The sequence below is a fragment of the Acartia tonsa genome, chromosome 2, assembly GCF_053477335.1.
Source record: "Acartia tonsa isolate MP-2025a chromosome 2, ASM5347733v1, whole genome shotgun sequence".
NCBI classification, from domain to species: Eukaryota; Metazoa; Arthropoda; class Copepoda; order Calanoida; family Acartiidae; genus Acartia; species Acartia tonsa.
Window position 1 is genome coordinate 28,527,547 of NC_137261.1, and position 13,302 is coordinate 28,540,848.

General features: G+C 33.5%; 1 protein-coding gene across 2 annotated transcripts; it reads right to left on the minus strand.

The window, feature by feature from the left end:
* Window positions 1–4,902: 4,902 nt before the first annotated feature.
* Window positions 4,903–8,145, minus strand: LOC145308793 (uncharacterized). Of its 2 annotated transcripts, none has more exons than XM_080150296.1 (6): window positions 7,930–8,145; window positions 7,042–7,118; window positions 6,627–6,777; window positions 6,114–6,229; window positions 5,675–5,789; window positions 4,903–5,243 (listed from the first exon to the last, which is right to left on the minus strand). In XM_080150296.1, the coding sequence occupies exons 1-6, from the start codon at window positions 8,128–8,130 to the stop codon at window positions 5,103–5,105; spliced, it is 801 nt and encodes a 266-aa protein (XP_080006422.1). In that variant the 5' UTR covers window positions 8,131–8,145; the 3' UTR covers window positions 4,903–5,102. The 2 variants fall into 2 exon arrangements, with proteins under 2 accessions (XP_080006422.1, XP_080006421.1); XM_080150295.1 differs by having other exon boundaries at window positions 6,627–6,780.
* Window positions 8,146–13,302: the final 5,157 nt, after the last annotated feature.

Sequence of the window (13,302 nt, forward strand, 5' to 3'; positions counted from 1 at the left end):
GGGGATCGACTCCCCCCCCCCCCCCCATCCAACACAGACCTCTAGTGCACGCAGATGTCTTTTGGGGCGTAACCGCTAGTAGTCTATAATCAAATCAATATCAAAATGGTTACAACTATCCTATTATATAAAGTAGTAAGCGTTTTTTTTGTCTGTCCCGAAGGATCTCGCTAACCGCTCAACCGATATTGTTCTCCTTTACAGTGAAGCTTCTTATAGGTCCTGGTAAGGTTTTAAACTATTTTTCGAAAGGTTGTCTTCACCCCCCTCTCCCCAAATTTTTTTTAACTCTTTTGAAAAAAAGGATGAGGTCGACTTTTCCTTCTCCTACCAGTGCAGTGCCCCTAGAGGCTTCTAGGGGGCGTAGCCGCTAGTTTAAAATTAAATTATTTAAAACTTTATTTTTTACATTTATACAATTTTGATTTAAGTTTTAAATTAGCAGGGCATTTCTTTCATTCGAATAAAAAGACAATAATCTACTAAATTACGAATAGTATGTAACACTTAAAACTAACGGTTAGTAACAAACAGACGGATTGACATATTAACAATATTCTAATAATGATTGACAATATTTTGTAATATTTATTACTAAAGGATGTAATTAAGTTGTAGTTATTCAAACCAAAATTATTTATACTCAACCTCCTTAATCTTAAAAATCACTACCTCCCCCCGCCCCCCCCCCCTCTTCCACTGACTAGAAAAATGCCACCCACCTTACATAATTTCTTTTTTTAAACATTGAAAAATTTGGGTGGCATTATAGAGCTAATGTAGAGACTTGGGAAGATCTATCCCGCCCCCCCCCCCCCCTCCTAATGAAATACAATAAAAATGTTGACGCCCCTGGATTCATCTATGTAAAGATCATCCTAAAATCTAATAAAAATTATTTGAAAACCTTGAATTTGTTCAAAACTAGGATCCTGTTCATATAAGTTATGTAAATTGTGAAGTATAACCATATCGATTCAGCGGTTATAGAGATACTTCGGCACAAACAGACAGAGATCCTATTCTTCCATATATGAATTAATAATGAACATATCTGATAAATTGTCAGAAAGTAATGGAATCAAAGATTATAAAAAAGTAATAGTTTTAGAAGCGCTACTTATGACATATTAATTTAGACTTGAATTAGCATTTCACATGAAAGATTAGTCTACAAGTTTTGTCTAGTGGTGACATATTATTTTGAGGGCTTAATTACAAATTACGTGGCTTTTATATTAGTTCCCCCCCCCCCCCCACCCCCTCCACCATATTTAACAGAATAGAATATGACATTTTTTTTATAAACGCAGCTGCTCTATAACTATGATATATGTCAGAATGTTCACTACAGTAATCAATCTGTTTCTGTGTGTGTGTAACAAAGGATCTCACTAACCATTGAACCTATATGGTTCTCCTTTACAGTGTAGGTTCTCATAGGTCCTAGGAAGATTTATAACTACTATGGGGGAGGGTACCACGATTCTTCCAAGAAAATCGCAAAAAAATATGATTAAAAGGGCCACTAGGCGGTGCCAGTTTTGAAGAAACATGAATAAAAAAAAACTGATCTTAACATAGACTAATTATTTCTTAACTTAGACATTTCAAAAGAAATTAAGGGCGCCACTAAAGACCTGTAGAGGCTTAGCCCCTAGTAATAATGATAATATGAACGCCCCTGATGATTATGAATATCAATAAGTTAATGTAACTGCGTTCTGGAGATATTTGTCCCTGTATATGTATAAAGGTTTCACAAAGTTATTTTTTATTCGGCAACAATGGACGGGTTCTATAGAATTAAAACTAGAAAATTACAATACATTTTTTAGAATAAGTGGCTAGCATCTAGGTGCTTTGTTTTCAAAGGGTTTATATGGTAGGGCAGAAATATAGTTCAAAATCATCCTACGCTTTTAAAACTTAAAACTAAATAGCCTAAATCCATCCCATGACCTAAATGAAGCTTTCCTTAAAAGAAGAACTTAATCAGTTAGATTACGGTAATTATCAAAATTTTAGGCTTCAGATAAAAAAAATCTTAGTATTTTATATACTTTCCAACTTACTGTGACAATATATTTGGTGTGTTACCTTTAGACCCAGCCGAGCAATAACGGGCAACAATGGGAAAGGGTAAATTAAAGAACATCATGGTCGACGACAAAGGCACAGTGAAATTTTTATGGGCTCTTAAAAAATAAAAATATACACTTTTATCCCAAAAAATTAGCCTAAAATTACTCCAAGACTAAAAATAAAAATATATAGCGTAAAACCATCATGTAACCTATGTGAAACTTTCATAAAATGAAAAAAAAACTCAATTGGTTCAGTAGTTTTAATATTAAGGACAAAAAATCCCACTATTTAATACAAGAGAATTACTTATATTCTTAACCCCCCCCCCCAAAAAAAAAAAAAAAACTTAGTTTTTCTGAAATATCTTTCTTTTGATAAGAATCAAAGATGGATAAAACCTGCTAACCAAAGCAAAGATTTTCTGAACAGGAGAAATATATGTCAAAAGGGTAACATCTAAAGTAAAAGACTAAAGGGGTCACGAGCTATATGTAATTGCAGAGTGGGGACCCTTTCCAGATTTTCTTACTTGGTGAAATACAACACAGGTAAGTCGCTACAAAAGGGCGGAAAGCAATTTACCAACATACACGGAAAGGATCTCCACCACTTGGGCCAGGTAGTTAAACATCTATACTGATACATTTATTCATAAAAGTTCAAATTGATTTAAAGTTCTTATTTTATTCCATTGGAAACCTTTTATTGACGTGGGAGGGGGGTTAGAGAAATTTTGTGTTTTCTACTTTGGTGGCCCAAACATAAGGCACCGGAAGTCAAAAAAGTCATTTTATGGATACAGGGATAAGACAATGGAATTAATTTCTTTAAGTGAAGCTTTTCTATTGACAGGGTCGGTCCGTCCTTAACGTTTAACTTTTTTTTCGATAACAACTAGAGTTGTTTTATCGATTTCAAAATTTTGCTTGATTAGTCTATACTTCATCCAAGCAATATTAGATCAGATTAACGTTGAATATTCTGATAAATTAATTTTGAAGGGCTATAACCAGGGGCGTGCAGAAGTGGGGAGGTGTGTACCCCTCTACGCCCCCTTTACAAAGGTATACACCCACCCTAATACAGCCAAGGTTGTGTCGAGGTAAAAAAAAGTGTGGGGGGGATGTCAAAATTTTTCTCAATAATTATTAGGTCTCTTTAATGCCTGAATTGTTGAGATTCGCTTTCATGGATTGGTTTTCTTTTTTCGTAGAATAGCTTTCTATTAAAGGTTTTTTCACTGATTTACCTTCTTTTCATGCTATAATTTTTTTAAACAATTTGGTCGATACAACTCTTAGAAATCTATATTGGTTTTAAAAGTAGATAGATAGATAGATAGATAGATAGATAGATAGATAGATAGATAGATAGATAGATAGATAGATAGATAGATAGATAGATAGATAGATAGATAGATAGATAGATAGATAGATAGATAGATAGATAGATAGATAGATAGATAGATAGATAGATAGATAGATAGATAGATAGATAGATAGATAGATAGATAGATAGATAGATAGATAGATAGATAGATAGATAGATAGATAGATAGATAGATAGATAGATAGATAGATAGATAGATAGATAGATAGATAGATAGATAGATAGATAGATAGATAGATAGATAGATAGATAGATAGATAGATAGATAGATAGATAGATAGATAGATAGATAGATAGATAGATAGATAGATAGATAGATAGATAGATAGATAGATAGATAGATAGATAGATAGATAGATAGATAGATAGATAGATAGATAGATAGATAGATAGATAGATAGATAGATAGATAGATAGATAGATAGATAGATAGATAGATAGATAGATAGATAGATAGATAGATAGATAGATAGATAGATATATAGATGGATAGATAGATAGATAGATAGATAGATAGATAGATAGATAGATAGATAGATAGATAGATAGATAGACAAACAGACATATAGAAAGACAGACATACAAACAGACAGACATTAGACAGACAGACAGACAAATAGACAGACAAACAGACAGATTCAAAGATGGATAGATAGATATGGATGGAACAAAATTATAGTGTAGTAGGGCTAACACAAAATTATTGGGCAGTCTTAAAACCACAAAACATAACCACTAAGTAAAATCATGGCAGATTTGATAGATTTTTAGTAATTTGTCATTGTAAAATAATTATGTGCTCTGACCAAGGGAGGAGGGGGGGGGGGGGAGGATAATGGATGATAAATTAACCTTCTCCTCAAATATTCATATATATTTCATTATTTTTCATTATTATATAATGACAATTAATGTTTGTTATAATTGTTGGGTAGATCAATATGTCGTTCATTGTTTAATATTCACTCAAAATTATACCTTATTGATGCAGGAATCTTTATGCAAGGTTTGAAATCAGTAGGACGATTATAACGGCATTATGACATACTCAACTTATCAAAGGAAGTCTGCAATAAATACATCGCTCTAACTTCTAAAAGACTGCCACAACTACTCCCAATACCCAAAATTTGAAGCCTCTAGCTTCAATAACAAAAAGGTACAGACCAGGAATAAGATATAGCCAACAAGTAAATTAAACAAATTATTTTTAATCGATAGGTTAATTCTAACATGCCTAAATTGATAAGATTGGATAAGTTGGACCGACTCCAATAATAGAAGAGCTTCACTTTTAACAATAGTTTATAAGGCAAAATTGAAAAAGTATATTGATATATTTATTTTGAATAAAGATTATTTACAAAATATGTTTAAAATATATATTTTAAATCTAAATAGTTTTATAAAAAAAAAATATTGTGATATATTTTACGTAATTTATTTAATGAGGAACTAGTATCCTTAAGATAAATATAGTCAAACAGAACAGAATAAATTTCGAGGTAAGTAAAATAAAAATCTATAATATTTATCCTAGCAAATAACAAAACAAGAAAGGAGTTGAGGGATCTTTTTTAGCTCTCCCGTTCTGCTATTTGTTTTTTTAAAGTACCCCTAATAATTTAGTTTGGTCTGGTAAAGAAGAAATCATTGATGGTCTTGTCTTCACCGCTGGCTCCGCTTCTCATGACAGCCCAGACGCCAAGAGCTTTGTCGTACTTGTTGCCTGGCAGCCCAAATCCAACCTCAGCTGTATCAAGCCCCTGAAAAATTAAACAAAATTGGTAACTGGACAAAGTGTCTCAAAAATCGGCCAAGTGACGTCATGAAAATCTCTTTTTAGAGGTTTTCATTCCCACTTCTTCTCTCATCTCCCTCATTTTTATGACGTCACAAGGCTGATTATTGAGACATTATTCCAGTTACGAAAATTGAATGGAATTTCTCTTGGTGGTCTTAGAGGTTGACCAATCACTGTAGCGTAACACGTAGCGCATCCTCTAGTAATTGGGAAGGTGATGACCCAGCAAGGTTCACTGGCGTCTCGTTTGATGAATTTCATTAAATCATTCTCATCATTTGTATTAGAAGTAAAACTTCATTAAATAAAACACTGAATGCCTTGGGGGAGGGTACCACCACCTATTTAATAATAATCGTCCCATGAAAAAAATTCCCATCTCCTGTGATTTACCTCAAAGTTCTTAAGGGCCTCATACATTTGTTTCTTATAGCAGAGATCATCCTCCAACTTCTGATGGCAGACCAGGAACACTTGCCTGCGCCCAAATGCCTTAGCCATAGGATTCCTGATAAAAGATTGTGAATGAGTAATTTTGTTGGTGGTTTTTTTAAAAATGTCAAATCAAGCACAGCCCCCCTCCCCATCTTTAAAGTAAGGAAAAGGTGAAGTTTTTTCGTTTGGTTTGTGTCTTTCTTTGGTCTAAGTTATATTGTGTAGAGGCCCTGTAGGCTTTCAGAGGGACCACTAATTTTACGATACAGAATTGGTGATTTTATGTATTATCATTGGAGATGTACATCAATTTATCGGCCATTGTCTTATCTCTTTAGATTACTGACACTTTAAAATTACTTTACAGGTTGCCAAACAAAGAAGACAAATTTGTTACCTGTCTAACTCTGACTGAGGCCAGTTGTTGGCAATCTGGAGACAGTCGGCATATCCGTCGGTCAGAGTACGCAGAATAACTTCATCCTCCCCAATCAAGGTGCCTTTGAAGAACTCCTGTGTTGTGTAGGTATAAAGTGATTAACAAATAGTTAATTATTCCCAAGGGATCTAAAGGGATAAGACAATGGCCAATAAATTACCCTTTCAGTAGCGTAAAATTAGCGGTTGTAACGTTTGAACACTCATCTTAATATATTAATTAAAATTTACTTGAGTCCCCAAAGTTATTAAGCCAACGAATAAGAAAATTTTATTATAAACTTTGGGGACTAGTGTAATAAACAGCCCATTGTCCCCTCTCTCCCTAATTATTCCCACTATCTTCTTATATTTCTACTGCTAGATAGAGCAATAAATATATGTGTGTGTATTATTTTTAGTAGCGAAGCTACTTTATAACACTCTCTCTCTGTCTACAAATTAAACTTTCAACTTAATACTTTATTCCTGCCTTAACGCCTTCATAACCAAAGAGATCCATGTTGATTTCTCCCTCCGGTGTAAATGTTTTTACTTGTTCCAGAACACAGCTCAGATTACCCATTTTGTTGACCAATGACGACTTTTTTGTTTCAATGGTGGAAGCAAGCTCAGTAAATGAACTGCTGAAAAAAACAGAGATGTAGAAGTCAGTAGAAAATTCAGCCTCCTATTTCTCATAACAGCGAAAGTTTGATATCATTAATAGAGCATTACAGATAGACTAGCGGACCATAATTTCAAGGCCTTGGGGTACAGGATTGACAAACCGACAGACAAAAAAGTTTATAGTGGATAAATAATCATTGGATAGATCATTAAATTTAAACTCAAAAGTTTTCAATATGTATAAAAACAAAAATCCGCCAACAAGAAGAAATGTTTACCTTACAGAAACTTGTTCTTCTTCAATTTCATTACCATTAAATTTGTCAGCCAATTCTTTCAGCACATATTCTGGAACCTAATAATAATAAATATAAATAACAACTCATAAAACGGATCATTGAAAGAAAACGAAGAAGCGGGTTTCGTTGTATTTTTACAGTAGCTTTTGTTAGGTTATTTTAGGTTAGGTCAGGTTAGGTAAATGTTAATTATTGCCCGCAGAGTTAGAGCCCCCTAGAAATAGGAGAAGCTACTGTGAAAACATAAAGAAACCTTCATTTTCTTTCCATGATACAATAAAACATATTTGGAATGCATCTTCTTTTTATGTAGGGTAGATTATTCAAGATTCAGGATAGACACCCATGGTAAAACCCTTAGCACGCCACTGCATAGATATATGTATATTAATATAGAAGAAACAAAAAAGAGAAGATACAGGGCCTAATAGCCATCAACTAAAAGATTTAGCTCGTCATCTCCTGGTTAACACATATTTAATTCATACTGAGTAATGTTAGCGCGCCTCCATTAGCTAGGTTATTCCGTGTATTTTCCTCTTTTTCTAAATATTTTGCAGGGTCAATAATAAAAATTATTTCACCCTTGCATTACAGAATGATAGACACAAATACTTTTAGAGTAGCTTCGCTTCTACTAATTTAATAACCGTAGCTAGTGCCCTAGTAAAATGGGGATAGATGTCACTGCTTTTGGCCTACCTATTCTATCAACGTCAGAAAATAACCTATACCCCATCTCTTTTCTAGGGGCATTCTTTTTCCTTTCTCTTTCCCTCTACTATGACGTCAATATATTAGGTAGGCCAAAAGCTGTGATATCTATCCTCATTTTCCTAGGGTAATAAAATACAGGTACTGTATAACCTTTTGTTGTTGGCAATACTTTGTAGCCTGTTGAATGCTTTTGACATAGTTGATCGCAAACTCTGGGCCCATGCAGGCAGAATACATATTGTACAGGTTGAACACCTCCTTGGCGTGGCTGTCCACGGAGAGGATGGTGGCCTGTCCTATGGTGGCCATAGTGGCCAGCACAACAAAGCTTACAACATTTTTATGTTCCATCTTTTTTTATCTAAAGTATATAGAATTAGTTTTTAAATAACTTCTCTGTACACTTTTACTTTTAGAAATTATAAATATAAATTATAAATCTGTTTTGAATTTTAATATAAGGAAAATTCTAGGCCCTACTGTAAACAATTTTTAATTTTTAAATCTCACTGAATAATATGTATTTTTTGTGAAACAACTGATCTTGTCTAGCAGAGGGAAATTACTATCTAATTGATTACATTTTGGCCAAATATATATATGTGCGATCATCAATAGGTACTTTTTGAACCGTATTCTTTCTGCAAAAGGATTAATCTCTAAATATACTTCACTAAGTTTTGTAACTTTATAAGTTAAAATAGGGATTAATCCTACAATGTAGAACTGCGGATAACTGATTATAATGAACGATAATATATATTAATTATGGTATTAATGACAACATTTTATTTACTATCTTTTTGGATATTTATATTTATCCCTGTTAGTATTGAGTACATTTAAGTACATAAACATTGTAGACTTTTGCAAACACAAAAATTCATTTCAGTATTAGTTCTTAATGAAGAAATTTCTAGTCAATGCTTTTCTACATTTAGGTTTTGTTAGTCCGTTTATTAACATGACGGACTGTGAAGGACTAGCTTGTAGTATTAGACCTAATCCTATAAAATTTTCTATACTAGCCTGGGAAGAAGTCTAAGCTAAACATCCTTTTATAAATGGTCGTGAGGTTTTTTGTCTGGTTAAAATTTCAATAACCACAGGATCGATAAAAGTCTCCATTTTGGAACGCTTAACATTAGTTCCTATAAGGTTTTAGGCTTCTTTGTAAATTTAAGTTTATGCATAGTTTTATGCTATTTTTCTGCCCACTTACTTCCTGTTAGAATACATAGCCCCTAGGTGCTGTGAGCGTTGCTAACCCTAATGACACTCCCCCCCCCCCTCCTCCAGGGACGTCCAAGGGGGGAGGTATAGGGGTTATTACACCCCCCCCCGCCAAAATAAAAAAAGCATGAACGTCCTTGCTCCTTTACTCAACGTATATTCATAATATTTGGGAACATATACCCGCGATTGATTCTACTTATATGTATAATACGGCTTTATGTTTTCTTTTCAGAGTACATTTTTTGCAACTTTTTCAGATGGAAACATTTACATTAACCCGAAAATTGGCTCAACAAAACATTTGAGAAAATTTAGGCCTTTTAAAAAATAAAAACGATTATTTCCAATAGCAGTAAAGTTTTCGGATCATGGAAAGAAAACAAACTAGTGGGTTTTGTCGTATTTTCAAAGTAGCTTTTCTCCTATTGCTAAGGCCAATGGGCTCTAACTCTGCGAGGCAATCATGAACATTTACCTAACCTGACCTAAAATAACCCGTAAAAAGCTACTGTGAAAATACGACGAAACCAACTAATTTGTTTTCGTTCCATGATACAAGTTTTCTAGTAAAATATGTCTCATCTATATCTTCTTTAAAATGAACATCTTAAATTTTTAAAACTTCCACTTTTGTATTTGCCCTAACCTTTGGGAGCGCAATATTCTTTTAAAAAGCTTAGATGTTCCTTATGTTTGTCAAATACCTAAGGAATTTTAATCTAATTCTTTAAAAGATAAACAGATCCCAGTCGGTCATAACACCGAATATTTTTTTGTAAGAATAAGCAATTGATATCTTATTTTATAATGATTTAAATGTACTAATTATGTATATTTTTTTAGGATTGTCAACTGCTTTTATAGAGTCAATAAAACTTGACGACCACATTCTTGATCATTCATCCTATACCTGGCCAGGTAGTCTATAATTAGACGTGCATTCGCCTTAAATCGGGCTTGTCCGGATTGAGTCCGTAACACTAACTCACTAACTTTCTGCTAACAATAAGCTTTTAATTTTTTAATTACTAAATTTATATCATGACGTGTGGAAAATGTTCAAAATTTTCATATACCTAAAATGTCATTTTAAAATGTTTATAACTTTCTTGTTACTGAACTGGAGGCTTCAAATTTTAAAGTTTAAAAGATTTACTTTTGGAAAAAAAACGTTGATAGAGCACCTAAACAATAAAATTAAAATGACCCAATTTTCTTCTCTTTTTTTTCTCTCTCTCTCTCTCTCTCTCTCTCTCTCTCTCTCTCTCTCTCTCTCTCTCTCTCTCTCTCTCTTTCTCTTTCTCTCTCTCTCTCTCTCCCTAAGTTAATGGTTCTTTTTGGTATAAATGGTAGAACATCCTACACTTGTAAGATTGCTTCCTTTAAACTAATCAAGGTTTTATCAAACAGTTTAGGTGAAAGCAATTGTTTCACTTTCCTGTCTATCAGTCATCTGCAACGCTAGGAGAAAATGTGATTCCCTCAGATGTTATTCAAGATAGACAGCTGATTCCCTATATTAATAAGCATCCAGTATGCAATTTACTTGGTCTATCGGTCTGTCAGTAATGCTGCAAAAGTATTGAAAAATATATATAAAAAAACAAGGATGACAACATTCATAAGTAGCGAAGCACAACAAATCATGGATGGGAATGTGTACAAGTAGATTTAAAGTGTATTTTTAAAAATCAAAAATAGATTTATCAGAGAAAATAAATACGAAACCTTGTTTTATTTTGTATGATGACGACAGTCAAAGTAAATTACATAAAAGATGCTCATAACAATGGGAAAAATATTTTGATACTGATATCCCAAAAAAGTTTGAAAAACGGACCAAAAACACCAAAGATATGGGGAAATGTGTAAAATAGCCAAAAACCTGCGTAAAGGCAGTCTGACCGCCATGTTTTTTTTTAAGACAGGAAATTAAATTTTGATATCTATAACAGAAAAAATTTTAAAAATCGGACCATAAACACCAAAGAAATGGAGAAAAATGTGAAAAATATATAAAATATCCTAAAACCTGCAAAAAGGCAGTCGGACCGTAATTGTTGTTTTCTTTAATCGACGGGAAATTTAATTTAGATATTTAGAACTGAAAAAAATTTGAAAATCGGACCATAAACACCAAAGATATGGAGAAAAATGTGAAAAATATAAAAATAGCCTAAAACCTGCTAAAGAGCGGTCTGGCCGCCATTGATGTTTTATAGTTAATTGTGCTCCTTAATGATGGGAATGTTGTCAAAAATTTTCAGCCTTCTACCTTTTATAACGCAGAGAAAATCACGTTTCCCCCAATTCATTATTTACGGACAGACGGACGGACGGATAGACGGACGGACATTGTGAATTAGAGTAGCTTCGCTACTAAAAAGATATGTGAGAAAGATTTGTGATTCTTGATTTTGACAAATGCTCTTAAAATTCTTTTTGTACTTATGGATGTTGACATACTTAAGTAACAACAGCGCAGCTACTACAACATGTTGATCCATCGGTCCATTTTCAATAATTAGACAGAAAATTAAACTAGGTTTCTTGTAAATATAGAAAAGGTAATAAAAGATATAGGCATGATTGGTAATAATATATTATAAAGCGAATATCAATTTTTTAAATATGTTTTTTCTAGTATAGTCTTGAAATGAGCACAACTTAAACTCAAAGGAAGTAGGAGCCTTGAAATAATTGCCCCAAAGTTCATATAAGCAATTGGGTTCTCCATTTTAAAGCTAAACTGTTTTGAAAACTGTGACACTCAATTTTCCTAACTTTCCCCCTAGTTTGTATGGCTCAAGTCAAAGGTGAGAAAAATTGGGCAGGGTGTCCCCTTGATGCAGCTACAGTTCTGCCATGGTTAGCTTTACCATAAAATGATTCGACTATATTTTACATTTTTTTCTAGGGGCGATTTTTCTTGAGAAGGTGGAATACCCTTGGTAAACCTACCCTTGACCTTTATAAAGCTACAATATAAAGGAAAAACATATCGGTTCAGCGGATAGCGGAGCCTTCGAAACAGACAGACACAAAGATCCTGTTACTTTTATATCGTAATATATAACGTAAGGTTTTTTTGTCTGAACAACTACTGAACTGATTGTGTTCTCTATTTTAGGTAAGCTTCACATAGTTCCCGTCATGGTTTTAGGTAATTTTTTTCAGATTTAAGTCTTGGGATGGTTTTAAACTATTTATCTAGCCACTTTAAATACAGTTCCCTTAGATGCTAGGGGCGTATCCGCTAGAAAAAATGTATTATATAACAAAAACAAATTATACTTAACTCTCTACAGAAATATTTTTTTTTGTAAATATTGTTGGAGCACTGATTACGTGTATATGGTTAATTTGGGTGGAAATTGGGTGTTTTCAAGGAGAGAGGACACATTTTAGACATTTCATTCATGTTTAAAGTTTGTGTCGTCTTAAATTTATATTATGTATCCTTTTATAAAAGTAACAGGATTTCTGTTTGTTTGTACCAAAGAATCTCGCTAAGCGCTGGACCGACATCATGGTTCTTCTTTACATTTTGGTTTCTCAAAGGTCCTGGGAAGGATTTTAACTATTTTGAGGGTAGAGGGGGATGTACCTTCTCCCCCCCCCCCCATATACATATCTCCATACTTATGGTTTCAGGGAGAGGGTGGTGAAAAACGCTATGAATATTTGCCCCTGTTTATGGATGTAGCTACTTATTCTTAAACATCAATGGATATACGTGGATGTATTGTCTACATGGAAAGATTTGTCGTCAATTGCTAATATGAACCTTATTTATTGGTCAGTTCATTTATTCGGTAAGGGGGAAAAGGGAAAGATAGGGGTATCGGTATTTTAGCCTGCTGCGAGTAAAGCTTTATAAGAGTACATGAAAATCTGGTGCAACATCCAAGTAATAATTTATCGATTTAAACATCATGGGGTTCGATTTAAACATCATGGGGTTCGAGTTAAATTCAGAACTGTTTCATAGTTTTTAAAAAAATTAGGTATTTCAGGTGCTGCCATTTATTTTAGAATAACTGCCTAAAAAATTGTGGGGGGATAAGGGGGGGGGGAAGTTTTGACACATTTGCGTAAACCTGGTATAAAGGCTTTATCTTTGGACTGAGAGGATAGGTTATTAAAGATAAAATCATTCTTATATGATGAATTTTCCCAAGTTTAAAGATTTTCTGGATAGGCCTCCAGGTTTCGGAGCTCCAGGCCTCCAGGTGGTCTCTGTACAGGTAAAAATGAAAAAAAAAATTCTCAAGAGTTAGAGATCAA

Bases quoted from the DNA above. Each gene is read 5' to 3' on its own strand.
- LOC145308793 (XM_080150295.1), bottom strand. From the start codon at position 8,130: ATGGAACATAAAAATGTTGTAAGCTTTGTTGTGCTGGCCACTATGGCC. The intron at 5,790-6,113 runs GTAACAAATTTG...ATCTTTTATCAG, and splicing joins CCTCAGTCAGAGTTAGACAG to GAATCCTATGGCTAAGGCAT. The intron at 5,244-5,674 runs GTAAATCACAGG...TTAATTTTTCAG, and splicing joins AGGCCCTTAAGAACTTTGAG to GGGCTTGATACAGCTGAGGT.